This window comes from Megascapheus bottae, chromosome 38 (assembly GCF_031878675.1).
Source record: "Megascapheus bottae isolate mThoBot1 chromosome 38, mThoBot2.hap1, whole genome shotgun sequence".
Taxonomy (NCBI): Eukaryota; Metazoa; Chordata; class Mammalia; order Rodentia; family Geomyidae; genus Megascapheus; species Megascapheus bottae.
In genome coordinates, this window is record NC_143546.1 from 2,332,671 (window position 1) to 2,360,041 (window position 27,371).

The window sequence follows — 27,371 nt, forward strand, 5'->3', positions numbered from 1 at the left end:
ATATATATATGTATGATATATATGAAGGGATGCAGCCAGGGTGCCCCTCTCATTTGACATGGGACTGCTGTGGAGAAAGGACTAGATGGCTGAGCTCTGTTTTTAGCCCATGGGAGCCGCCTCAGGCTGTGTGGAATTCTAGGACAACAGCTGGGGGATAAATTCTGAAAATGATCCGGCGCCTCTGCTCTTCCAGACTGGCGGTGGGGGACCATGGCAGGAAGGGGACAGAGCAAGGGGAGTGAGGCCTCGTCTGTCCTGGCCAGGCTGTAGGATGGGCTGCCCTGGCAATCCTAGAGGAAATATCTTTCCGGTTTTCTTGTCTCTGTCCTAAAGAAGGGAGACGCAGAGAGAGGAAAGGATGAGAGGATTGTAAACTGTGCCTTTCGTTTCAAACAAATGTACAGCAAAACAGCTCAGTGCGGCAACACCACTACCACCACCACCATCACCACTGCCAGTTAGAGTGTTTGCTAGCCTGGCATGCATGAAGCCTTGGGTTGGATTCCTCAGCAGCACATACAGAGAAAAGTACCACATACCCAGAAAAGGGCAGAAGTGATGCTGTGACTCAAGTGGTAGAGCACTAGCCTTGAGCAAAAGAAGCTTGGGGACAGTGCCCAGGCCCTGAGTTCAAGCCCCAGGACTGGCCAAAAAAAAGGGGGGTGTCGTCTAGGATTTCTCTGCCAAGAATAGCTTTGAACCGAGATCTTCAGTTGTCAACCTCCTGATGGCTTAGCTTACAGGCGTAAGCCCCCAGCACCTGACCATCACACAAAAAATCTTTAAAATTAACTACTCTTCTCCTTATCATGTTAAAGAAATGCAATCATCTTTTCAAGGAAATGGAATGTTGGAAGAGAGAGGAACTTTCATATGCTGTACTTCCTCTATGCAAATAACTTATAATGGAAACAGTACAGCTTGTCCTAAGCTGAGGCCTAGAATGAAAGGAGCAGACCACAAGCCCAGAGCAGAATAATGTCAGAAACTGCATCTCCATCTTATGACTCAAGAATTTTTGGGCTGGTGCCAGTGGCTCACACCTGTCATCCTAGCTGTTCAGAAGGCTGAGATCTGAGCATCATAGCTCAGAGCCAGCCCAGGCTGCAAAGTCTGTGCGACTCGCTCTCCAATTAACCACTCAGAGATTCGGGCCCACCTAGAATCCTGTTTGTTTTAGAGACATGGAAGCCTCTGGTAGTTGTATTTGCAGAAGAACTCTGAGCATTTCTCTTCCTGAGCCTCACTCCTTTAAATTCCTTGGCTGGTAGTCCACACCCTTCCTAACTCAGAAGGGAACAAATCACAAGGAGGTTGTGAGGTCAAGACTGCCAGTTACTGGTGCTGATCTTAGAGAAGCCACAGCCCTCCTGAGCTTTGGCTCCTCCCACCCCAGAGTGCAGTGATACTTCTCGTCCTGCACCCACAGCACATCTAAATGTTGGGGGTGGGAATGGGATGAGAGCACAGGGTTGAGGGGTTACAGAGAACGGTACTGGTCTCTGCAATCTAAGGGGGGAGGAGGAGGGTGAGGAAGTAGAGAAGGAGGAGAAGGGGGAGGTCTGACGGGAACTCTGGGTGGTGAGGCCTACAGAAGACACCTTCCTGGATACACAAGCATCCCAGTGCAGGAAAGCCGTGTGTGTGTGTGTGTGTGTGTGTGTGTGTGTGTGTGTGTGTGTGTGTGTGTGTGTGTGTGTGTGTGTGTGTGTGTGTGTGTGTGTGTGTGTAAGGATGCATGCACCCCTGCCTGCCACAAGGGGGCAGGTTCACCCCGACTTTGTCTTCCTTGTACTGGAAAAGAGAGAGAAGGAATTGAATAGCTAAGGGCTGTGGCCCATGCTTCCCCAGACCGACCCCCAGTCCTGCAGAGGTGAAGGTTTAGATTCCCCCTCACTCTAAAGTGGGGATTGCTCCCAGGACCCCAACAAATACAAGATAAAAGGGAGGCTTAAGACCTTTCCACAGACATAATGTGCCATCCAGCTAGACACTTTAAATCATCTCTGTAGACTACTTATAACACTTAACCACATGTGCACATTGTGTAAACAGTTGTTGAGAATAATGACAGGACAAAAAACCTGTCATGCTCTATGCATACCTATATAAAGATAAACATATAGCTCAATACTTACATATTTACACATACACACACATATATGTATTTCCTGTGGTGAAGGTATATTGAATCCAATGTATATGCTAAATCCAATGTATATATTTACTATTGCAAAAATATAGCTATAGAAATATGGGTATTTATACTAGATATATAGATATGTCTATATAGGTATATTACACATAAATACATCTATATCTACATACAGATAATACATGTGTCATATATATTCTATACTAATACTATTCACTGTGTCTAATATATATGTTACATAGTAAATGTATATATTATCTGTCTCTACATTTCTACATAGAGAATATCTATAGTCTGTATGTGTTTATGTATACTTTTCTGTGGTAATGGGATTTTAAACTCATGGCCTTATGCATGTTAGGCAAGTACTTTATCCCTTGAGCCACACTCCAGCCCTTTTTTGCTGTAGATTATTATTATTATTATTATTATTATTATTTTGCCAGTCCTGAGGCTTGAATTCAAGGCCTGGGCACTGTCCTTGGTCTTTCTGAAGGCTAGCACTCTACCACTTGAGCCACACCATCACTGCTGGCTTTTTCTGTGTATGTGGTACTGAGAAATCAAACCCAGTGTTTAGTGCATGTTTAGCAAGTGCTCTACCATTAGGCCCTGCTTTCAGCCCCTTGTTTTGTTTTTAAATTGGTAACTTTAAACATCCATTCTTCTAACACCAGTTTCCCCTGACAGGTCTTTTAACATCTTGAGCTAAAGAGCTGAGGGACAGCGCCCAGGCCCAGAGTTCAAGGCCCATGACCAACAAAAAAAAAGAAAGAGAGATAGAGAGATAGAAAGAGAGAGAGAGAGAGAGAGAGAGAGAGAGAGAGAGAGAGAGAGAGAGAGAGAGTCATAAAGTGAGTCTGCTTCTAAGTCTCTGAGCTCATGGTTATTTGAATAATCATGTTAGCAAGCTTTTTGAAAACAATCTGTATAACAACGTTGTAAAGGTGAAAAATCTTTTAAAATATTTACATTATAAGTATGATTTTTAAAAAAGTCTGGAGCTAATTATAAAGTTATTCCCTAATGATATCACGTGGACCCAATAATAAAGCCACAATGATCCTGATTTTACACAATACAGATTTCAGGGTCAAAAGCCACTTTGTAGTGAAATCTCCACTAGCTAATTAAAGTGACTTCTAGAATAAATTGGAATGCTGAAGAATCTGTGGGCAAGTCTAGCAACTCTAAAGGAGATGTGCTGTTATAAACAAAAGGTCTGATTTGAAGGCTGGGAGTTTAGCCTAGTGGTAGAGTGCTTGCCTAGCATGCACGAGAACCCAAGTTCGATTCCTCGGTACCACATACATAGAAAAAAAGCCAGAAATGTTGCTGTGGCTCCAGTGGTAGAGCTCTAATCTTGAGAAAGCCCAAGGACAGTGCTCAGGCCCTGAGCACCAGGACTGGTGGAAAAAAAAAAAAAAAAAAAAAAAGGTCTGATTTGAGTCTGGTGTGGTGGCTCATGTCTGTAATCCTAGCTACTCAGGAGGCTGAGATTGGAGGATCACTGTTCAAAGCCAGCCTGGGCACTAAAGAACGTGAGACTCATATCTCCAATTAACCTTAGAAAATGGGAAGTGGGGCTGGGGCTCACGGGGTAGGGTGGTAGACTTGAGCTGAAGAGCTCAGGGACAGAGCCCAGGCCCAGTTCAAGCCCCAGGATCCATAAACACACACACACACACACACACACACACAAAAGGTCTTAAAATTTGAGTGTAATTTTTGTTGTTTTTTCTTTTTGTGCTGATCCTGGGGCTTGAACTCAGGGCCTGGATGCTGTCCCTGAGCTTTTTTTTTACTCAAGGCTGGCTCTCTACCAATTGAACCACAGCAGCACTTCTGGCTTTTTTGGTGATTAAGTAGAGATAGGAGTCTCACGGACTTTCCTGCCTGGGTTGGCCTCTAGGCTCTTCCCTGAATCTCAGCCTCCTGAATAGCTAGAATGAACCACCAATGCTCAGCTATTAAGTGCAATTACACTGTCTAGTTTAACAGTGGAATTAAAACCATCCCTTCAACTTTATCCGGGACTTCCTTAGTTAACAGAAGTGGGAGTTGGCTAACATACAGACTCAGTATCAGAAAACAGCATTCCTTCAGTGCTGAGGGATACAGCCTTGTCTGTACCGGGCTTCCAGCAAGTAACAATCTGTTCTTTCTGTCTCTTGTCTATATTTTCTTCCATGAATGGGGCAGCTAGGCTGTTTGAGATAGTCTCTTGAGAAAGAGAGAGAGAGAGAGAGAGAGAGAGAGAGAGAGAGAGAGAGAGAGAGAGAGAGAGAGAAAGAGAGAGAGAGAGAGAGAGAGAGAGAGAGAGAGAGATATCATAGTTTGGGACTGGGGGCTGTCACCTGTCGTCCTAGCAACTCAGGAGGCTGAGATCTGAGAATTACAGTTCGAAGCCAGCCTAGGCAGGAAAATCTTTGTTGAAGGGACACGGCCCAGGCCCTAAATTCAAAACCCTGCCCAACACACACACACACACACACACACAGCACAGAGCTATGGCACTAGTGTTGGTAGATTTTACATCCCTGTTGGTATGTGAGCCAGCCTTAGTGAGCCCCTGGACTCATCTGTGTGCAGACTGCAGGCGACAATATTCTCATATCTCTCCCGCGGTGCCAAGCAGCAGCAGTGACGAAGCAGCACCATCAGGTCCTTCTGGAAGTTTCTGTTCAGGAAGCCGTAAAATAGAGGGTTCACACATGTGGAAACCATAGCGACAAAGTGGCACGTTATAAACACCAGGTCGTGGTGGCAGCTCATGAGCGCCTCGTGGTGCCAGTCGAAGATGACGTTGAACACGTTCAAGGGCAGCCAGCAGGCCCCAAAGGTGGCCACGGTGGCCACCAACATGGCATTGACCCTCCTGCTTTCGCTGAACCGGCCCTCCTTCTCCCTCCTGCCCACCTTCCTACTTCTCCTGCGGAGATACAGGACAATCTTCAGGTAGCAGACGAAGATGAAGCCCAGGGGTAGGAAATACTGGAGCAGAAATAAGGTGGTGGAGAAGAGGAGCTGGTTGGTTCTGGAAGGCCAGGTCTCCACACAGGCCACCCAGTGGCCGTCTAGGTCAGCGGGGAGAGAAAGGTTGAGGAAGGGCTCGTCGGTGAGGTGGTAGGCCAGGAACAGGGGCACAGAGAGCAGGAAGGAAAGCGACCACACGAAGACCACACCCCAGTAGGCGTGAGAGACCCCGGGCTTCCAGCCCCGAGGGTTGACAATCAGCTGGTATCTCTCCACGGCAATCAAGACCAGAGAGAATATGGATACGGAGACGGAGACACTCTGCACGTAAGAGGTGAGCCTGCACATGAGATCCCCAAATACCCAGTGGTCCATCAGGGTGTAGGTGACGGTGAAAGGGATGCACAAGACACAGACCGAGATGTCAGAGAGGGACAGATTGGCGATCAGGATGTTCGTGACGCTCTGGGCTTCCCTCTGCTTCTTCACGATGATGACGATGAGAGAGAGGTTCCCCAAAAGGCCCAGGATCAAGACCACGGCATAGGCCGCTAAGAAGAGGAGGAGGACAGCTGAGGAGGGCTGACAGGTCTCAAAGAAGGAAAAGGAGGAGCTGTGGTTGCCCTCTTGGACAGTTCTGTTAGATGCTGGCTGGTTTCTAGAAACTTCCATGGTGTCAGGGCGACCACCTGACTGGAGGGTTTTCTAAGCTTGCCTGATTGACAGGGTGGATTGTTTGAGACTTGAAGTTCCCAGCAAGTGGTCCTTGGGATTAATCTTCCCTGAGGATGAGCTGGATTTCAGGGTTGAACATGCAGGTGTCTTCAGTGTGATCCCGAAATCCTAAAAAAAAAAAAAAAAATTTAAATGGAACTCAGAATATTAATTCAAGTTATCAACCATATGATCAAGCCCCTAGGTGGACTGATATCCCTGGGAGCAGACAAAAAGCCCATGAAGTTCTTATCTCTAGTTCACCCACAAAAGCTGTAAGCAGAGGTGTGTGAGACAAGTGGTAGAGCACCAACCTTGGAGTGGAAAAGCTAAGCAAGAGTGTGAGGCCCTAAAAGAATACATGCCTTCATCTCTTTTTCACTGAGATGAAAGCATGTTTTCGTGCTGGGAGTTTTAGCCCAGTGGTAGAGTGCTTGCCTAGCATGCACAAAGACCCGGTTTCGATTCCCTGGTACCACATACATAGAAAAAAAGGCAGAAATGGTGCTGTGGCTCAAGTGGTAAAGCTCTAGCCTTGAGAAAGCCCAAGAACAGTGCCCAGTCCCTGAGCTCAAGGCCCAGGACTGGCCAAAAAAAAAAAAAAGTTTGCATCAGGCACGGGGCAGCAGAGGGCAGGAGGAGGCACATAATTTTGCTCAGATTAAAGGGACCAGATCAAGAAAGTTATTTGCTAGTGTTAAGTTTTCTTAGAAACCATTTCTCTTGGGCTAGGAAGGTGGCCAAGTGGTAGAGTGCTTGCTTAGCATGCTTAAAAGCCCAGGGTTTGATTCCTCAGTATCACATAAGCAGGAAAAGCCAGAAGTGGTGCTGTGGCTCAAGTGGTAGAGTGCTAGCTTTGAGCAAAAGAAGCTGAGGGACGGTGCCCAGGTCCTGAATTCAAGCCCCAGGCAGGCAAAAACAAAAACAAAAGGCATTTATTTCTCTTGATGGTTCCTCCTCTAAATCTCTTCTCTGAAATGTTGAGGGAAAGAGCGGCTCTGATCCTAGAGTTGAGCAAAGTTGAATACAGCCACCGCTGAGTGGATGTGCTCTGGGCAGGATGCACTCTGCCTTTCTCAGGGCTGAGACTGGCCTCAAAGAAGACATCCCACACAACCCAGAAATGTGAACAAAGGAAATGGAACAAGAGGTATGAAACAAAAGGTACTTTCATTGGCTGTGTTTTGAAGCTCCCTTGGCCAGCTCTCACATTCTCCCTGACTTCAAAACCCCAGCAGACTGTAACTTGGAAAGAAATCACCCAAAGAATGCTTTCTTTGCCTGCAGTGCTGTCATCAACAAACGGTACAATGAACACCATAACGGTGTCACCCCACTGAATAGAAACAGTTGATAAAGACAGGGTAGTTTATAAAGAAAGACTCCAGGGACTTGACTGTGACTCAGATTGGGATGCGGAGCCAAAGAGAAAGAATACCATTTATAAACAGTGGTATTTGACATAAAGGTTTAGAGTCCTGTTAATAGACCTAGAGTTTAATAGATCTAGAGTTCACAGATAGTGGGTGAAAGGAAATTTCAAGTTTGATTTAAGTTCTTTGTGTCTGTGGAAAGGCTAGTGGGCAATAAGTGAGAAAGAGCAAGCTTTGATTGCTACTTAAAGGTCTTCTACCAGATAAGCTTCTTTGGGGGCTGGAAGGGAAAAGCAAAGACAGGGAAGAGCAATAATTGAATAGGCTTTGGAATGCTGGAGTGGACTCTGACATGCCCTGTTTTGTTGCCAAGCAGCTGATTGGTTGGCATGGCCAAGCCACTTCTCTGTGCTTCAGTTTCACATAGTGTGTGTGTGTGTGTGTGTGTGTGTGTGTGTGTGTGTGTGTGTGTGTGTGTGTGTGTGTGTGTGTGCGCGCGCGCGCTGGTACTGCGGCTTGAACTCAAGACCTGAGCACTATCCTTCAGCTTTTTTACTCAAGACTGGCACTGTATCAACTTGAACCCCATCCTTATTTCCAACTTTTTGGGTGGCTGATTGGAGATAGTTTCTTCGATTTGTCTATCCAGGCTGGCTTCAAACCACGAACCTCAGATCTCGGCCTTCTGCACAGCTAGGATTGGAGGCATGAGCCATGGGTATCTGGCTTGGAAATTATTCCTATAGTTGTGTCAAGTTCCCCCTTTCTTGATGATTTGGGCTGTGTTCGTAGTGGGCAGGGAATTACCACCCTGCAAACTTAGGATCTAAAAAACTTTGCTCCTCGGTTGATAAATTTCTCCAGGAACTTAAAGCTCAGAAAAGCCAGAAGAAGGTCGAATGGAATTCATGTCAGAGAAGAACAGGAGCACAGGAGTTCTCTACCGAGCACCTTCAGTACCATTCAGAGGTCAGCGGGAAGATTCCCAAAGAAGGATTTTAAATTGTAACGTGGGATTTGCACTTTCCATATTTGGTAACTATTAAGTGGAAATATTTAAATCCTGCCCATCTTGAAGCAAAATAATGCTAAGCCCTGATTCATAAAAAACATTCTTAGGATACATTTCTGTTTTAGGAAAGTTCACCTCCAATTTGCTTAGCTGGAAAGGACCCAGGGATGCACTATCTCATTTAAAAAGTAACGTTTTGCTCAAAAAGCGTGAGTAGTGAGTGGCAGAGATAGGCAGTCTTCAGCTTCCAGCAGAAACTTACCCAGCCTGTGAAGTGTCTGTCTTGAACTGGACACCTTCAAGTCAATTACATGATTATTTTTTGATAGGTGTGCTTGAACTCAAGCCCTGAGTTTTTTCATACAAAGCTAGCCCTCTACCACTTGAGCCATAGCTCCATTTTCTCCAGGTTTTTGCCAGTTCCAAGCTTGAACTCAGACCTGAGCACTATCTTTGGGCTTTCTCAAGGCTAGAGCTCTACCACTTGGGCCACAATACTGTTTCTGGCTTTTTTCTGTGTATGTGGTATGGAGGAATTGAACCCGGCTCTTCATTCATGATAGGCAAGCACTCTACCACTAGGCCACACTCCTGGCCCCAAGTTTTTTTTTTTATGTTTAATTTTTGGTGATTAATTGGAGATGAGAATCTCACAGCCTCTCCTTCCCTGGGTTGATCTGAACCATGAGCCTTAGATCTCAGCATCCTAGGTGTCGAGGATTTACAGGTGTGAGACACTGGTACCCGGCTATTACATTTTTTTAGACCAGTTCTAGGGCCTGAACGAGGGCCTTAGCACTGTCCTTGGGCTTTCTCAAGGCTAGAGCTCTACCACTTGAGCCACAGCAACACTTCCAGCTTTTTCTATGTATGTGGTACTAAGGAATTGAACCCTGGTCTTCATGCATGCTAGGCAAGCACTCTACCACTAGGCCAAACTCCTGGCCTACATGAATTTTTTTTAATGTATATAATTCTAAAGATGAGAAAAACTCTACCACATTCTGTGTGCATATTTCTTTATCTGAGTATTATGTGTTACTTTTTAAAAAATTTTTCTGGAGTTCATTCCAATAAATACTATTTTGAATGACCAGATACACAGCTTCTGGTTTCTTTTACATTAAAAAAAAACTTCCAGGCCAGACACTGGTGGCTCATGTCTGTCATTCTAGCTACTCAGGAGGCTAAGAGCTGAAGATTGAAGTTCAAAGCCAGCCCAGGCAAGAAAATCCATGAGATTCTTTTTTTTTTTTTTTTTTTTTTGGCCCCCTTCTCTTTCTGGCCCCGCTCGCTCCGGCCCCGCTCGCTCTGGCCCTGCTCCGGCCCCTTCTCGCTCTTGCTTGCTTTCGCTCTCTGTCGCTTGTTGCAGTCTCGTCTCTGCCACTTCCGGCTTGGTTGTGTATGTGGGATACCGAGGAATCGAACCCGGGTCTTTGTGCATGCGAGGCAAGCACTTTAACCGCTAGGCCAAACTCCCGGGCCCTTTTTTTAATTTTTTTTTTTTTTTAAGGTTTAGGACTCACTCTTTTTATTTTTTTTTTTAATTTTTTTTTTTTTGCCAGTCCTGGGCTTGGGCTTAGGGCTTGAGCACTGTCCTTGGACTTTCTCAAGGCTAGCGCTCTACCACTTGAGCCTCAGCACCACTTCCGGCTTTTTTTTTTTTTTTTTATGTATGTGGGGTACTGAGGAATCGAACCCAGGTCTTCGTGCATGCTAGGCAAGCACTCTACCACTAGGCCAAACTCCTGGCCCCCCATGAGATTCTTATCTCCAGTTAACCCCCAGAAAACTGTAAACAGAGCTATTGGCTAAAAGTGGAAGAGTGCTAGATTGGAGCACAAAAAGCTGAGGGACAGCACCTAGTTCCTGAGTTCAAGCTTGAACACAGGCACACCACACACACACACACACACACACACACACACACACACACACACACACACTCACACATTCTCAGTCTCTCTGTCTCTGTCTCTCTCTCCTTGGTTACTTCAGAGAGTCTATGGCCTTTGGTGAAATGAAGTCTAATGTGTACCTTACCCAAGCATTTATGTGAAGGGCAATAAGTAGGTCAGAAGCATGCTGTAAGGCAATACACTCACACACAGGAGCTCTCTGTCGCTTTCCTCAAATCTCTAGTAATACAGATTCTATGGTTTGCTGATGCTGTTAACATCTCCAGCTTAATCTTCTAGAGCTTAGTTATTTTCAGAGGACTTGATCTGGACACCCATTCTGGGCTCTATGTAGAAAAGATTCTTTAATTTCAAGTTTTAAAACAGATTCTAAGCTGGGGCTCATACCTGAAATCCTTAGCTACTTGGGAGGCTGAGATCTAAGGATGGTGGTTCGAAGTCAGCCTGGACAAGAAAGTCCATGAGACTCTTATCACCAATTAACCACCAAAAAGTCAGAAGCAGAGGTATAGTTCAAGTAGTAGAGCCCCAGAGTTAAGTGAAAGAAGCCAAGTGAGAGCACTAGGCCCTAAGTTCAAGTTCCAGGACTGAGACCAAGAAAAAAGCAAACAAACATGGAATATAAGACCTAGTGATTTATATTCATGGTTACATTTTTAGCAGCTGGACCAAGAATAAGACTATTTTCAAAACCATATACAAAGCAATGTTTTCTTGTATATTCACTCATTTGATTGTTAAATAGTCAAAATTATCATTTCTGCTGCATGAAAATAAATGGAAATGGTATTTCTGTAAAGACACATTTGAAAGCTTACTGAAAAAAAGAGTCGTTTAATAAGTAACCACAATGAACACAAGAAATACTGCCTGCTTCCCTCTCAGCCTTATTGGCCTGGCTACTCCACATTATAAAAAGTTTATCACCATTCCACACACACACAAAAAATCAAATTTCCTGTCTATCATTTGGCAATATGCATACTTCTTAAAGTTTGGGGTATGCATTTGACCTATCATCCATTCTTTTGTGAAAGGCATTTTCATTTTCTCTGTTGGAAGTGGAATTTAGAGGTTTCCCTTGAATCTGTCAACTGCTGAGCCCGCAGAAAATGTCAGAAGAGAATATTCACAACATCTTTCCAGAGCTAATCTAAAAAATGGAGCCATCCCAGACTGTCTGTCTTGGTTTGAATTTTCTTTGACAGCTAATGATGGAGTTTTCCTCATTGAGGATATTTGAAGTTTGTTTTTTCTTTTTACTTTTTGAGATTGTTTACAATTCCTAAAATAACAGTATGTAGAATACAACAATAAAGAAGTGCTTAACTCTGCCAATAAAAAGAAGTATGTGAGGCTTTTAAAGTTTATTTACTAACAGATAGATAAGCAAATGCTTAAGTATTCCCTGATTGTGCCAGTACTAATTTGGGGCAATTTCTTTTGATGATTTCCCTACAGTGATGTGTTCTGATCACACAAGCAAGAAGAAAATGGGTATGTGTAGGTTTGAATTCCAATTTTTAATCATTTTCCCATATTTTAAGACTAAAAAATTTTAATACAAAAATGCATATTTGAAAAACATATTTTCCTTCTTTCCTTCCTTCCTTCCTTCCTTCCTTCCTTCCTTCCTTCCTTCCTTCCTTCCCTTTCCTTCTACCTTCCCCTCTCTCTCTCTCATTCCATTTGAGAAGTTGGATTCCCAATCTCTTACCTGTTGGAAATTTCTAGCCCTATCACTATTCTTTTCCTCTTCTGTTTTCTTTTTTCCATTCCTGTAATTATTTTCAAAAGCTTCCCCCCCCCCCCCGCCCCATCTAAGGGAGGCCCAGTAGCCATCTCTCCTCTCCCAGCCCTCCCCTCTTCCTTAGCTTACCTGCACCCTGAACCATCCATGGCTTCCATCTCAGCGTTACTTCACAGCTCTCTCTGGAGCAGAGCAAGATTCTTTGCCTGCAGGAGGGCTGGAGCTCTGGAATCCAGGAACGGAGTTAGAAGGAGGAGTCAAGAATCTTGGCTGTAGCAACATGAGGAGAAGCTGTTTAAGGGATGTTTTCTAAAAAGCCACTTTCATCTTACTGAGATGATGGTGGAGGTCCAGTCAGAACTCCCTCCATTTCTCTCTCTCATGTGTTTGTATGTGGTGTTTATATTTTCTTCTTAACTGTTTAGATTTGCCAATATCAGACATTTGATTTACATATTCCTAGAAAATTATTAGTACATATTCTTAGAGTAGTTACTATGAAAAGATTAAAAGTGGGTTTTATTCAAGATTTTGTTATAATTTATGAGATTAGTAAATGCTTTTTTTTTTTTGCCAGTCCTGGGCTTGAACTCAGGGTCTGAGCACTGTCCTTAGACTTTCGCAAGGATAGCACTCTGCCACTTGAGCCTCAGCACCTCTTTCGGCTTTTTTCTATGTATGTGGTACCAAGGAATCGAACCCAGGTCTTCGTGCATGCTAGGCAAGCACTCCACCACTAGGCCAAACTCCCGGTCCCTAGTAAATGCATTTTAAGTTTTGTTTTTAGTATCAGTCCTGGGGCTTGAACTCAGAGTCTGGGTATCCGACCTTAACTTTTTCACTCAAGGCTGGTGCTCTACCCCTTGAACCACACTTCTACTTCTGGCTTTCTGTTAATAGAAGTTAAGAGCCTTACAGACTTTTCTGCCTAGGTTGGCTCTGAACCAGGATCCTCAGAGATCAGCCTCCTGAGTAGTTAGGGTTACAGGCAGGAGCTACTACTGCTGCCTGGCTTTTTTTTTTTTTTTTTTAGTTTTAGGGTTTTTTTTTTAAATTGTTATTATAAAGGGGTTTCAGTTAAGAGGTTCAAAGTCAGTACAGGCATAAAGTCTGTAGGAGTCTTATCTCTCTACTGAACCACCAAAAGCCAGAAATGAACTATGGCTCAAATAGTAGAGCTCTATCCTTGAGCAAAAAACAAAGTTCAGGGAGAGTGCTCATTCCCTAAACTCAAGTCCCAGGGCCAGTGCACACACCCTCACACAGTCACACACATACACACGCACACAAAGCATGTGATAATTTCTAGGGTAACATTTTTTTGTGTGTGCCAGTCCTGGGGCTTGAATTCAAGGCCTGGGCACTGTCCCTGAGATTCTTTTGCTCAAGGCTAGCATTCTACCATTTGAGCCACAGTGCCACTTGTAGCTTTTTTCTGGTCATGTGGTACTGAGGAATAGAGCCCAGGATTTCATGCTCTAACACTGAGCCACATTCCCAACAAAACAACAACAACAAAATGCTGGATGTTGCTGGCTCACACCCCCATAATCCTAGCTATCTAGGAGACTAGGAGATAGGGTCACTGTTCAAAGCTGGCCCAGCCTGGAGTTTGGCGTGGTGGTAGAGTCCTTGCCTACCACGAACGAAGACCCAGATTCGATTCTTTGGTACCACATATACATAGGGGGGGAAAAATCCAGAAATGGTACTGTGGCACAAGTGGTAAAGCTCTAGCGTTGAAAAAGCCCAAGGATAGTGCTGAGGCCCTGAGTTTAAGCCCCAGGAGTGGCAAAAAAGAAAAAAAGAAAAAGGCTAGTCTAGGCAGGAAAGTCTGACACTCTTATCTTCAATTAACCACCAAGATGCCAAAAGTAGAACTGTTTTAAGTGGTAGAGTGCAAGCCTTGAGTGGAAAAAGCTCAAGGACAGTGACAGAACCCTGAGTTCAAGTTTCAGGATGGCACCTAAATAAATAAATAAGGTTCATTTTTAAATTCAAACAGGCTTTGGTTTGAACAATCCTGGGGAGCAGGATTTCTCAAAATATAATGAAAAGACTTTCTCTTCTTTAAAAATATTTAAGAATTCTTTGCTCTTTCCTGCCATCTGGTGGCATGTGGGTTGAACACTACATTCGGAAGAAATTAGAAATCTAGCTTAAAAAAAAAAATTACTTGCTAAACAGGGGTGACATATGGTTGTGTGGATTTGTGATTCCAAACTTTGCAACTCCTGACGCACAAGAATAGGATTTTGTGTTACTTTCTGAGCTCTCTTCCCTCTCTTTACTTCCACTCCTGCTTTTAACATCTGGCATGTTTTTACCCTCATCACTAGTGCTAAGTACACTGAGGAAACGAAGTTGAAGATTTTCTTTCAGCATATTTCTTAATTAAATCAATGTTTACTCTACCACCGTATACAAATATGGGATCTCCTTCTGTTCCCATCTGGGCAGGGTCTCCTCTTTTATCTCTGTAGCCTTGTGGTAGGCAGACTAATGATGTCTTTTCCCAGAGATATTGCTGTTGTAATCGCCAGGACCTAAAAATAGGTTACTACTTCATTGGTTGTACACGTGATATAAAACTACAATATAAACTGGGCGCTGGTGGCTCATTCTTGTAATCTTAGCTACTCAGGAGGCTGAGATCTGAGGATCACGGTTCAAAGCTAGCCCAGGCAGGAAAGTCCAAGAGACTTATGTCTCTAACCATCAGAAAATGGGAAGTGGTGCTGTGGCTCAAGTGGTAGAGTGCTAGCCTTGAGCAAAAAGCTCAGGGACAACACCCAGGCCCAGAGTATAAGCAGGGCTGGCAAAACAAAAATCAGAAACAAAAACCTTTTGCCAGGCTGGCCTCAAATTACACTAATTTCAGCTTCCTGGGTAGCTAGGATTGCAGTCAGGTACCACAATGTCTGGCTCAGAGTTTAAGTATTTTTTTTTAAATAGGAATTGAATGTTCATTATGTGAGAAGTGCTCTGCAGCCCCGGTGGTGGAAAGATTAATTAGGGAGGGGAACTGACAAGAATGCTGAAAAATGTGTGAGGTTGACAGCACTTACTGTAGCCAGTGAGCTCAGAGGACTGATGGACTTTTGAGGTTCTGTGTCCTAGAAATCCTACTCAGTATTTACTGGAAATCTCACGCCTTAAATCTCTTGCTCTTAGAAGCAATTTGTGTGTGTGTGTGTGGAGGGGTTATGGGACTTGAACTCAGCCTGGGCACTGTCCCTGAGCTCTTCAGCTCAAGGCTACCACCCTACCCTAGAGCCAAGCCCCACTTCCAGTTAACTGAAGATAAGTCTCAAGTTCTTTTGTACCTGAGCTGGCTTTGAAGGGCAATCCTCAAATCTCAGCCTCCTCAGCAGGTAGGATTACGGGTGTGAGCCACCACACCCAGCTTTAGAAGCAATTCTTTCTCCACTCCTGCCTAGGTCTCAGGGTCTGCCATTGTTTCTTTGGAGGTGCATGGGCTTTAGTCAGGTAGCTTACTAACACGGGGATGAAATGCTTGAGACAATCTACTTGGAAGGAGAAGGCTTATTGTGGTTCTTCATTTCAGAGATTTCAGCCAATGCCTGATTGGCTCTGCCCTCTTTGGGCAGGTGATGATCTGTAGCATCTTGGGAGTTTGTGATCAAGCAAAGATGCTTTCTGAATGGTGGCCAGAAAAAAGAGGGAAGGTTCACAGTTCTAATAAACTTGTGTGCACATGTGGGTCTGCGTGCTGATCCTGGGGCTTGAATTTGGGGCCTGGATACTGTCACTGAGCTTTCTGTTGTTTTTCAAGGCTGGTGCTCTACCACTTGAGCCACAGCTCTGGGTTTTTTGGGTTTGGGTGGTGCCCAGACTGGCTTCCCACTGTGCTTCTTGGATCTTAGCCTCCTGAGTAGCTGCCAAGCCACATGCTCCAGTGAGTTAACTTCTGGTAAGCATCCTCTTAAAAGGTGCTACCGCCTTCCCTCAGCAATACTGGTGGGGGCCATACCTTTAACAGTGGCCTGTGGGAGACATTTAAGATCCAACACATGGCCACCTGGACTTCATAGCTTACTCTGAAAGGACTGTGCTCTCTAGTGGTGAGATCAGGGGGCTGAAATTCAAAGGCAGTCCCCCCCCCCCCACTAAATCAGTGAGCGCAAGACCTCGAATTCAAGGTATTGACAACCCTCATCCCCACTCACCCACCATGTACCCCCCCCCACACACACCACATGACTATGGGGGAAGCACCTGATCTCCAAGACCAAGTTATAAAAAGCACCATGGTTTCCACTGCTCTCTTGCCACTTAAATTGCTCTCAGGGGAACTGAGTGCCACTCCAGTGTGTCTCTGTGGAGAGGGCCACATGGCAAGAAGTTGATGCCAACTGCCAAAAGCCACATGAGGGAGCTGTCCCAAAGCAGATTTTCCACACAGCTGACATCCCAATGAGTTCAACAGACAGAAGCAAACTCAGCGACACCATTCCCAGATTTCTGATACAGAAACTAGAAGCTTAAAGTAAGCCATTCTAAACTACTAAGATGGGGAAGAGGGAAGGATAGGGTGTTGTAGGTAACTAGTCCAGATTTGTTTGCAACCTAGAAATGGTGTTCCTTTGTAATACTTAGAAATGCAGGAGCTGGCTGGGTACCGGTGGCTCATGCTTGGAATCCTAGCTGCTCAGGAGGCTGAGATCTGAGGATTACAAGTTTGAATTCACTCATCTCCACTTAAACCACACAAAAAAGGAAGAAGCATGACTCAAGTGGTAGAACACTAACCTTGAGGCAAAAAAAAAAAAAAAGTTCAGGGACAGTGTGCTCAGGTCCTGAGTTCAAGCCCCAAGATGAACGTGCATGCGCACACACACACACACACACACTGCACAAGATGGAAAATAGTTTTAAAAAAAGTCTTGAAGAGTCTTCTAGAAAAAATGGCCTGGCTTTCCAGGACACAGTGAGTAAAACTACAAACAGAAGAAAAATGTGAATGGAAACTTCAGGAAGGAAGGAGACCCTTTGTATGGAGGGACAGGAAGCTCCGCAAAGCTGCCACCTGCTTTCATGTGGTAGGTAAGAAAAACTCAGAAAGAACTGGCTACTTGGCTATGGAAATTTCCAGAAAGGAGGTTAAAGATACTGTCTTTTTCATCTTGCTGCTAATACTCCACTGCAAGAGAACAGAAGGTAGACTAACAATGGATGCTTGGACACCAAAGTCTGCATCGGTCTTAACACTTTTCAGCCCCTACAAAGCAAGCCATGAGGAAAAAAAAAAAAAATTAAAAATTGATTTCAAGCCCGGTGTGGTTGCTCACCCTAGCTGAGATCTGAGGATCAAGGTTCAAAACCAGCCCGGGACAAAAGGACTTAAGACTCATCTCCAATTAACCTCTAGAAAAGGGAATTGGGTAGGGCAGTAACCTTGAGCTGAAGAGCTCAGGGACGGCGCCCAAGCCAAGTTCAAGCCCCATGACCCACAAAAAAAAATTGACTTTACTCTCAGCTTGAACCATATTTTGTGGGAGTTTGTTTTCTAGTGCTAATACTGAGGTTTGAACTCAGATCAGGGCCTTGTGTAATTTGGCTTTTTAGCTTAAGGCTGGCACTCTACCACTCGAGCCACACCTGCCCTTGCCCTGAAATGTTTGTTAAAGTGTGGTCTCTCTGATCTAGGGTTGTGTGTTCCAGGCAGTGGCCCTGTACAAATAACTCCATAACTCCATCATCTCGAGCATATGTAACCGCTCATCTGCTCCCTTGCCTTCTCTAAGCCAGCTCCATTTCTTGGATTTCCTTTTTTTTTTTTTTTTTTTGTGAATCATGGTACTCAAACTGGGCCTGGGTGTTGTCCCTGAGCCCTTCAGCTCAAGGCTACCGCCCTACCCTTGAGCCAAGTCCCAATTCCCATAGCCTCCAGCTAGGTCCCTTTGTGCCAGGGCTGACTTTGAACCTTGATCCTCAGATCTCAGCCTCCTGAGTAGCTAAGACTACAGGCTTGAGCCACCGCACCGGGCTTTTCTACTTTTCCTGTGCTAACATCGGAAGCTCCTACGTCTCACTGAATGCTTCTTTTCCTCCCTCTTTATTACTTAAATCCTAACAACTCAAAGTGATTTTTAGAACATACTCGTCCTTTTTTTCCACCCATGGCCCTTACCACTGTCCAGTCGCCATGTGTGTTCGGTGGTACTGCGAATTGAACCCAGGGCGCCATCTGCGCTGTGTCCTGCCGCTGAACTTTTCTGAAACGTGAGATCTGGGTTGCCTACGCTGGTTTCAGATTCCTGGGCATGAGGGAACCTGGTGGGGAGCACGGCTGTGCCTGCGTGCCGTGACCGACGGGGTTTTCTCTGCCCCTACTCTAGAGGGACGCCAGGACAGGTTGCCGGGCATCGTATTTATGCTGGGGGACGCTGTGGTCGGGGCCCCGACCTTACTTCCATTTTCTATCCTCCGTCCATCTCCCCGGCTGGCAGCTCTGGAGTGCGGGCCCGCGAACGCGGCTGCGGCGAGGGCGAGGGTGAGGGTGAGGGCGGGGGTGTGTGTGTGGGGGGGGGGGACGCGGCCCGGGCCAGGCCTTACCCCACTCCCCCGGCGGGGTCCCCCGGGGCCGGGCCAGGCCTCACCCCCCACCGAAGGCCACGGCGGGGTCCCCCGGCGCCGGGGCCCGAGCCTCGCCCCGGCACGTGACTGCCGCGGCCGTGCCCTCAGCGCGGGGCCGGGCCGACGGTTAATAACCGCCTCCCCTCGGGCCCCGGCGCCCGGGCCGCGGCGGGTAGAGCCAGGTCCCCCCTCCCGGCCCCAACAGTTGAGGTTTCAAAAAGCCCGCGCGGGACGAACGCCCCCCCTCCCCAGCCGCCCCGCCCCGCCGGGGCCGCCGCGTCCGTTGGGAACGGCCTCCGGCGCGACCCCCGCCCGCACGCCCGCTCCCGCCCCCGCCCAGGCCCCGGGGGCGGCCCGCGGCCTCCGCACGCCAGGCCGGCCGGCCGGGCACGCGCACGCCCGCTCGCGCGCGCCCGGGGAGCGCGCCCGTCCGGCGGCCGCGGCCAGGCGGAAGTGCGCGCGAGAGGACGGCGCGGATTGGCCGAGCCCGCACGTCTCTCAAGGGGGTGGCGCGAACGCCGCGGCGGAGAGGGGCGAGGTGCAGGAAGGGGGAGGTGGCGCCCTCGGTGGGAACAGCCGCGGGGCGGGATAGGAATCTCGGAGCCGCGGGGGGAGAGGCGAGGAGAACACGCCCGTCGGGACGTCCCGGGAACGGCCGACAGTGACAACTGAGCCGGTAGGCGCGGGGCGGCGGGAGAGGGGAAGTGGGGGGCGGGGGGGGAAGGCGAGCGACTGCTCGCGGAGGGCGGGGAGCCCGGGAGCGAGAGCGGCCTGGCGGCGGCGGCGGCGGAAGGAGGGGGGGAGGGCGGGGCTGGGGCGGGACTAAGCGGAGCGCGAGGCGGCGATTGGCCGGCGGCGCCCGGGCCGCCGTGCGTCGCTGGTGACGCACGCCTCGGGGAGGGTGCGCGCGCCTTCAGCGGCCTCTTTGTGTGGTGCCCAGATAGGGGAGCGGAGGTGGCGGCCGCGGCGGCCTCGCTCGTCTCCCGGTCTCCCGGGCTCGCCCTCTAAGCCGGCGCCTCACCCCTTCCCTTCCCCCCTCTCCTTCCTTCCTTCCTTCCCTCCCCTTCCCTTCCTCCCTCCCTCCGGCAGCGGCGGCTCGGCGGCCCTTCCTCTCTTCCCCCCCCCCCCCGCCCCGTCCCGGTCCCTCACCCCACCGCCACCCCCCACCCCCCCGTCCCCGGCAACGGCTGGGCCGCGGGCGGCGTCCGGGGCCTGAGCCCGCCATCACGGCGACGACGACGACGACGGCGACGACGGCGGCCAAGGCGCGGGGCGCGCAGGGCGGGGGCAAGGCCCGGGCGGTGGAGATGGAGAACTCGCAGCTGTGCAAGCTGTTCATCGGCGGGCTGAACGTGCAGACGAGCGAGTCGGGGCTGCGCGGCCACTTCGAGGCGTTCGGCACGCTGACGGACTGCGTGGTGGTGGTGAACCCGCAGACGAAGCGCTCGCGCTGCTTCGGCTTCGTCACCTACTCCAACGTGGAGGAGGCGGACGCCGCCATGGCCGCGTCGCCGCACGCGGTGGACGGCAACACGGTGGAGCTGAAGCGGGCCGTGTCGCGCGAGGATTCGGCGCGGCCCGGCGCGCACGCCAAGGTGAAGAAGCTGTTCGTGGGCGGGCTCAAGGGCGACGTGGCGGAGGGCGACCTGGTGGAGCACTTCTCGCAGTTCGGGGCGGTGGAGAAGGCGGAGATCATCGCCGACAAGCAGTCGGGCAAGAAGCGCGGCTTCGGCTTCGTGTACTTCCAGAGCCACGACGCGGCCGACAAGGCGGCGGTGGTCAAGTTCCACCCGATCCAGGGCCACCGCGTGGAGGTGAAGAAGGCCGTGCCCAAGGAGGACATCCACGCGGGCGGCGGCGGCGGCGGCGGCGCGCGGGCGGCGCGGGGCGGCCGGGGTCGGGGCCGCGGCGGGGGGCGCGACCAGAACGGCCTGGCCAAGGGCGGCGGCGGCGGCGGCGGCGGCGGCTACAACAGCTACGGCGGCTACGGGGGCTACGGCGGCTACGGCGGCGGCGGCGGCGGCTCGGCCTACGGCGGCAACGACTACGGCAACGGCTTCGGCGGCTTCGGCTCGTACAGCCAGCACCAGTCGTCGTACGGGCCCATGAAGAGCGGCGGCGGCGGCGGCGGCAGCTGGGGCGGCCGCAGCAACAGCGGACCTTACCGGGGCGGCTACGGCGGCGGCGGCGGCGGCGGCTACGGCGGCGGCTCGTTCTAGAGGGCGGGGCCCGGCGCGAGCGGGTCGGGGAGCGCCCGGAGCGGGGCCCCCCTCGCCCTCCCCTCCCTGCCCCCCCCAGCCCCCCGCCCCGCCCCGCCTCGCAGACGGACTCGGCCCCACGCGCACACTTTTGTGTTACAGTCATCGATGGACTCTATTTTTTTATTATTCCTTGGACCTTGGTCGTTTTTATACTAGCAAAAAAGAAAAAAAGAAATGTCCTCGTTTTCATTGGTGGTTCTTTTTTTTTTTTTTTCCGGGTAGGGGGAGGGCGGGCGTGAACTTGCTGATTCTGTAGCAAAGCCGGGGTGGGGGTGGGGCGGGGGTAGTTTACTTTGTTGTAAGGACTTGATACCTGGCTACGGCGTTTTCTATGAAACCTACTGGGATCCCATGCCTGAAAAATTTGGAAAGCATATGTACAAAAATCATTTTTACGTTTTATTTTTAATAAATCATTGTGTTTGACCGTACATGTCTAACATTTTTTTTTTTTCTAGGATCCATTCCATACCGTTTGAAGGGATGTTAGTTTAGGAAAAAGAATGTGCTTTTCCCCCTCACCCCCCCATGTTCATTCTCGGTGTGTGCTTTGAGAAACTGGAGGGAAAGAAATGTTATTTTTCCCATTACCCTGCTAGCTACATGTTAACTTTTTTTTTTTTAAGTCCCTTACAGGCAAAACTTTTGAAATGGTGGATGTGGCTTTTTAAAATTTTTGTTTTGTAAAGTTTGTACATCCCATCTCCTGAGCGGTTTGCTTATCTCATGACATGGTTGGTCCCTTCTTTCTACGAGAATTTACTTCAAAGTATGTATTGTGTGGTTTTAAAAGAAATCGTTTGTGTTAAGCATGTGTTTTCATTCATATAAACTGTTTAAAAGTTTTCAGATGGCCTCGTTTCATCTCTCTTACCGTTTTGTCTGTAATGAGTGGTTTAAAAAGGGGTATGTTTTTACCCTTGCTAAATGCATTTTTGTATTTTCAGAGCAAGTTTAAAGCGTTTTTTTTTTTTTTTCCTTTCTTACATCTGAACTGTTGTCCTCATGAAAAAAAATCCTCTTACCGTTGTAGCACCATCTACTGGCAGAATGGCAGGATAGCTACGGGACAATTCAAGACACTTGTCTGGGACAATTGCATCAGATTTAGAAGTTTTGCCATCCAAAGTCGGTGCAAACTTGGAATTTACACGTTTCCTTGTAACCGAGACGGTCTTCCGCAGGAATGTAGTTTGGTGACCAGTCCCTTTCACAGTTTCCCTTTTTCTCCGTGAGGTCTGGAAATGTAAACTGCTATGCATAGCTTGGGCAGTTGCCCCAGATTGCTATGACGGTTAATGAACCAGCTATGTGTACTGGTATTTTAGGTGCAAGTTGTAAAGCAAATTATCTGTGTATTCTGCTTGGTTAACATGTATATTTGTAGCCCTTTCCTGCGATAGAATTCAAGTTGTTTATATTAAAAAAAGACATAATAGGAAAAAATTGCCTTCCTGGATAGAAATATAGTATAGCAACGTTTATGAATATCACAAATAAAGAATTCAATTCTTTACATGATTGAGTCAGAGTATGTATGATCTGGTGGGGTGGATTCAACATACCCGTTAGTCCTAGTATAATCGATTTAATATTGTAAGTTTTTTAATGTTAAAGGCCAGATCTATACTAAGAAGGTGTCTGAAACGGACATCAACTGGATTTTTAAAGTAAAGCATATTTAATACTGACTTCCCAGTGCTCTCTCCCCCCAGTCACTATGTAATCTCCACGAGATCTAATTCTTGCCAAGGTCTTTTTCTAAACTGCCAAGGCTCTCCTTTTGTGGGGATAAAAAGTTTGTGGATGCCAGGGGAGGTTGTGGCTGCTCTGTTATTTTGGACAAAAGGATAGCTGATACTTGGTTCAGATGCTCCAATATACCTCAAAGCAGATAGGACAGATTCTGCACATTGTGTGAATGTAGTTGTTGAACTTCCCAAACTGCTGCTTTTTTCTTTCTTTTTTTTTTTTTTTTAAGTCAAGCTACACCTGAATTATGATTTGGTTCAGCCATTTTTTTTGGGGGGGGGTCGGGGGTGTTCTCTAGGATAGGTTCAAGTTTTATATTCTTGATTTTGGTGGGAAATTTTTGTAGTCGGCAATAGTTCAGTTTCTGGGAGATTTTAGTCTAAAGCTGTTTTTGTTTTTAACTTGACGTAGTGACAAAATGGTGCTCAGTGAATGATGTAGAAGAGTTTCTTAATCAGGAAAGCGGCCTACTGTGGAGGTAATGGTATATTCTCTATCCCCTTTGGCATTTAGGGGAATTGCATGCTGGTTTGGGGTTTTTCTGCACCTCTTTTCTGGTGCACCTGAGGGTTGGGAGGTGGCATTGTTTTTTTTTTATGTCATACTTGGCCTGGAGGTGTTTTAAGTGGTGGTGGTGGGGGGGGGGGGCTGCTGCTGCTTTTAGTTATTTTTTTTTCCTCTATTGACATTAATTACATAATCATTTTTACATTCACACTGATAAGGACGGTCAGTCTGATTTACAAAGATTTACAAAACTTACAAATAATGGAAAGTTTGACCCAAGAGAATCTGACCATTATTCAAATTTAACAAGAGCAAGGAGGGAGTGGTCCCTTTAGTTTTGGATATGACTTTTTTTTTTTTTTTGCCAGTCCTAGGCCTTGAACTCAGGGCCCAAACACTGTCCTTGGGCTTTCCTCAAGGCCAGTGCTCCACCACTTGAGCCACAGCACCATTTCCAGCATTTTCTCTGTATGTGGTACTGAGGAACAGAACCCAGGGCTGCATGCATGCTAGGTGAGCCCTCTACCACTAGGCTGTGCTCCCAGCCCCTTTTGTCCATTTTAAAAAGTCATTAAAACTGGGAATGTGGCTTAGTGGTAGAGTGCTTGCCTAGCATGCATGAAGCCTTGGGTTTGATTCCTCAGTATCATAACCAGAAAAAGCTAGAAGTAGCCCTGTGGCTCAAGTGGTAGAGTGCCAGCCTTGAGCACAGAGAGGCTCAGGAACAACAGTGCCCAGGCACTGAGTTCAAGCCTCTCAATTAGAAAAAAAAAAAGAAAAATCTGGTAAAAATTCCCATGCCGGATAACCTATGTTTATAATTGGTCCTTTTCTAGATAGATATGGATATAGATACATAAAGATAGATATATAAAGACATTGGTTTTGTGTATATGTGTGTATGTATGCATATCTCTTTTAAAGTATATGAATACATGTATATGCATGTGTATGTATATACATATAGTATACAAATTATATATACACAGTATATTTTTACATCAGACATTTTCTACCCCATTATAAATAACTTCATATGACCATATTCTAGATGCACCACAATTTATTAATTAGCATATTTTCAGCTTCTGGTTATAATTTAAAACTTTTTCTTTTGTTTTTGCCAGTGTGGTGGGGAGGGGGGTGCGGCTTGAACTCAGGGCCTGGGCAGTGTACTTGAGCCTCTTTTGCTCAAGGCTAGCACTCTACCACATAAGCCACAGCACCAGTTCTGGCTTTTTCTGTGTATGTGATACCAAGAATCTAACCCAGGGCTTCGTGCATGCTAGGCGAGCACTGTACCCCTAGGCCACACTCTAGGCCCCAAAGCCATTCTTTATACTGGTGTTCAGGGAATCTGTGCGATCTCCCCAATAATTGAATTGGTACATCATCTGTAATTGTAATTTTCCAGCGTTGCTTTCTTCCTCCCTCATGCTTTGCCTTTTTATTTATTTAATGAGACTTGACAAAAAGATATGTAACATGTCTCCGTTATAGACATGCCTTAATGCTAACTTACTTTCTGAAGGCACTATTATATACATTGAGGTTGGGGATTACTTTATATCAGGTAAATTAACCATTTGCTCTTTTCTGGCTTATTTCACCTAAAATCTATGATGGGGTATTTGAGTTGTTGTATGTTAATAGAGGTTTTTCTTTGCAGAAATTTCCTTTAATTGAATATCTTGAATGTTTTCCAAACACTTTATCAAGAAGCTCTAAAGAACTTGGGGGAAAACAGCGGACTGGCAAGAGTTTGCTCTCAGCAGAACAATGCCAACATTTGTGGGCAACGCCAAACAATTGCATTCCCCAATTGAAATGCGTTCAGTTTTGCCCCTTTATCTTGGTAAGTAAGTCAACTTAACTTTCCACACTACTTAATTGCCTGGGTCCTTTTGATTCTGGTCATGATTTTCTTTAGTTGCACTTGATGATTAGTCAATAACAGCCTTCATAAGGAACCTCAGATAGATTGGTTCTTACAATGCATGTAACAAACCTCTGCTTTCAAGGTCTCACAGTTTAGTAATTAGGAGTCAGATAGGAAGGATTAGCAGTGACTGGGTCAAGGTGAAGATTCTGGGTAAACTTGGACATTGGCTTTGCGGGTTGAAGCATCTTACAGCGTTTTCCTCCGATCACTAGTCCACAGATCTTACAGAATGCCAGCTGTTTCCATTGTATTAGTTTGCTTTATGTTGTGATATATCCCCGAACAAAAAAACCAACTGTGGGAGGCAGAATTTAAAAGTATTCAGTTGTGGGGCCGGGAGTTTGGCCTAGTGGTTGAGTGCTTGCCTAGCATGCACGAAGACCTGGGTTCGATTCCTTGGTGCCACATACATAGAAGTAAGCCAGAAGTAGTGCTGAGACTCAAGTGGTAGAGCTCTAGCCTTGAGAAAGTCCAAGGACAGTGCTCAGGCCCTGAGCTCAAGCCCAGGACTGGCAAAAAAAAAAAAAAAAAGTATTCAGTTGTGGAAAAACAAGTCAGTTGAGCTCTAAAAAGTCCCTCTTCATTAAGCTGCCCTTGGCAATGTGTACCTGTCTTCCATGTCATCTCCCTTTGTTGACTTGGTAATGGCATAGGAAATAATTTTCACAGTGGTTAAATCCGCTTGGGATGAAAACGAAATGGAAGTGGCTGTAATGGAAAGGTTATTTAGGCCCTCAACTGCATTTGTAAAGAAAAGTTAACCATTGTAAGATTTGGGGGCGGGGAGTGGGGGAGTGAAACAGTTGAAGAGTAATAAATGGGCATGAATTATTAGCCCCAAATTGAATTTGAATTTAGCATATCATGGGGGATCTTGACGCTTTAATTTAGTCTCTTACTAAATATATGTGGAGGATTTTATTTTGCAACTTGAACTTTTCTTATGAAAGAGAGGCCCAGATCTAGTTTGGACAAATTGGACAAATTAGTCTCTGACACTGGCATAGCTTTTGAGTGAGTGTCATATTTTTACAGAATATGAATTTAAGTGCTACAAGATAAGACGTTTATAATAGTAATCTTTTGAAAGCATGTAAAAGTTGCTTATTTAAAAGGGAATTTTGAAGTAAGGAGGCTAGAGAGGGCAGATAAAACTGTACTGTAGCTAGCTTTTCCAGCCACTTATTAAAATTTTTACTTGAGTGTAGATGATTTCAGTCTTCAGAGGGACAGGACTCAGGATGGAGCTTTTGCCAGCATTGTTGTTCTAAGCTCCCTTCTCTCCTCAGGCTCGTTGGTTCTAACTACTTTGTAGACAAAGAAAGTCATCATTTCATGCCGCAGAACTTGGTGGCATGAACTTTGCCATGTAAAAGCAGTTTGTGTATCTGCTGGCACGGCCACTGTTTTCATCAGGCGTTGGTTGAGTGAGTACCTTCTCTGGGCAGAGCCACTTCCAGGACTGACAGGCTAGTGTGACAGCCGTGGCTCTTGTCCTCCTGTCATTTGCCTTCTGTTTGGAAATGAGTTTCTTTTGAGATGATGAGATCTTTTACTTTTTAGCCTTAGGGTGCCATCTCAGATGGTTTACATGATTCAAACAAATTGGAGTTAGTCCTGCTGTCCTTTCATAGACAATTTCTGATTAAAGTTGAGACTCTTGGTCTGATATTCTATGAAAGGTGTTTGTTTATCTTCAGGTTTTTTTTTTTTTTTTTTGGCTGGTCCTGGGGCTTGAACTTAGGGCCTGTGTACTGTCCTCGGGCTTTCTCAAGGCTAGCCGCTTGAGCCACAGCACCATTTCTGCCTTTTGTGTGTGTACGTGGTACTGAGGAATCGAACCCAGGGCTTTGTGCATGCCAGGCAAACACTCTAGGCCACGCTCAAGTCCCCCTTGATGTTTTTTGTTTTGTTTTGTTTTTGTTGGTTGTGGGGCTTGAACTCTGGGCCTGGGTGCCGTCCCTGAGCTCTTCAGCTCAGGGCTAGTGCTCTACTACGTGGAGCCATAACGCCAGTTCTGGTTTTCTGGTGGTTAATTGGAGAAGAGAGTCTCATGAACTTTCCTGCCCAGGCTGGCTTTGAACCTCGACCCTCAGATCTCAGCCTCCTGAGTAGCTAAGATGACAGGTGTGAGCTACTGGTGCCAACTATCTTCAGTGTTGACGTTACAAATACATTGTGCCTCAGAGTAAGGTTCACAAGGATTGTATAAACAGCTTAGTTTCTGGTAGACAAGTATGTTAATATTATGACTCCTGATAGATTGTGGCTGACTATGGAAAGGTATCATTTATTTCACTTGCACCCCAGCCACACTATATTTACACAGGTAATGAGATAACAACTGCCTGTGTCTTATCCACTCTTCTCTGTGTCCATACAGCACTGCTAGGAACCAAGACCTGGT

The 27,371-nt window shown here is 46.7% G+C and overlaps 2 protein-coding genes across 5 annotated transcripts; one reads left to right on the plus strand and one right to left on the minus strand.

Moving 5' to 3' along the window:
• Positions 1-4,440: 4,440 nt before the first annotated feature.
• On the minus strand, positions 4,441-18,420 carry LOC150041822 (neuropeptide Y receptor type 6-like). 4 transcript variants are annotated; one of them, XM_090325427.1, is made up of 3 exons: positions 18,337-18,420; positions 12,032-12,172; positions 4,441-5,977 (listed from the first exon to the last, which is right to left on the minus strand). In XM_090325427.1, exon 3 carries the CDS (start codon positions 5,804-5,806, stop codon positions 4,691-4,693), a length of 1,116 nt encoding a protein of 371 aa, XP_090181553.1. In that variant the 5' UTR covers positions 5,807-5,977; positions 12,032-12,172; positions 18,337-18,420; the 3' UTR covers positions 4,441-4,690. The 4 variants fall into 4 exon arrangements, with proteins under 4 accessions (XP_090181553.1, XP_090181554.1, XP_090181551.1 ...); XM_090325428.1 differs by having other exon boundaries at positions 12,032-12,127; positions 18,057-18,420; XM_090325425.1 differs by having other exon boundaries at positions 18,057-18,420.
• Positions 18,421-19,669: 1,249 nt separating this feature from the next.
• On the plus strand, positions 19,670-21,194 carry Hnrnpa0 (heterogeneous nuclear ribonucleoprotein A0). Its single transcript, XM_090325397.1, has one exon. It carries the CDS (start codon positions 19,810-19,812, stop codon positions 20,719-20,721), a length of 912 nt encoding a protein of 303 aa, XP_090181523.1. The 5' UTR covers positions 19,670-19,809; the 3' UTR covers positions 20,722-21,194.
• The last annotated feature ends 6,177 nt before the right edge of the window (positions 21,195-27,371 follow it).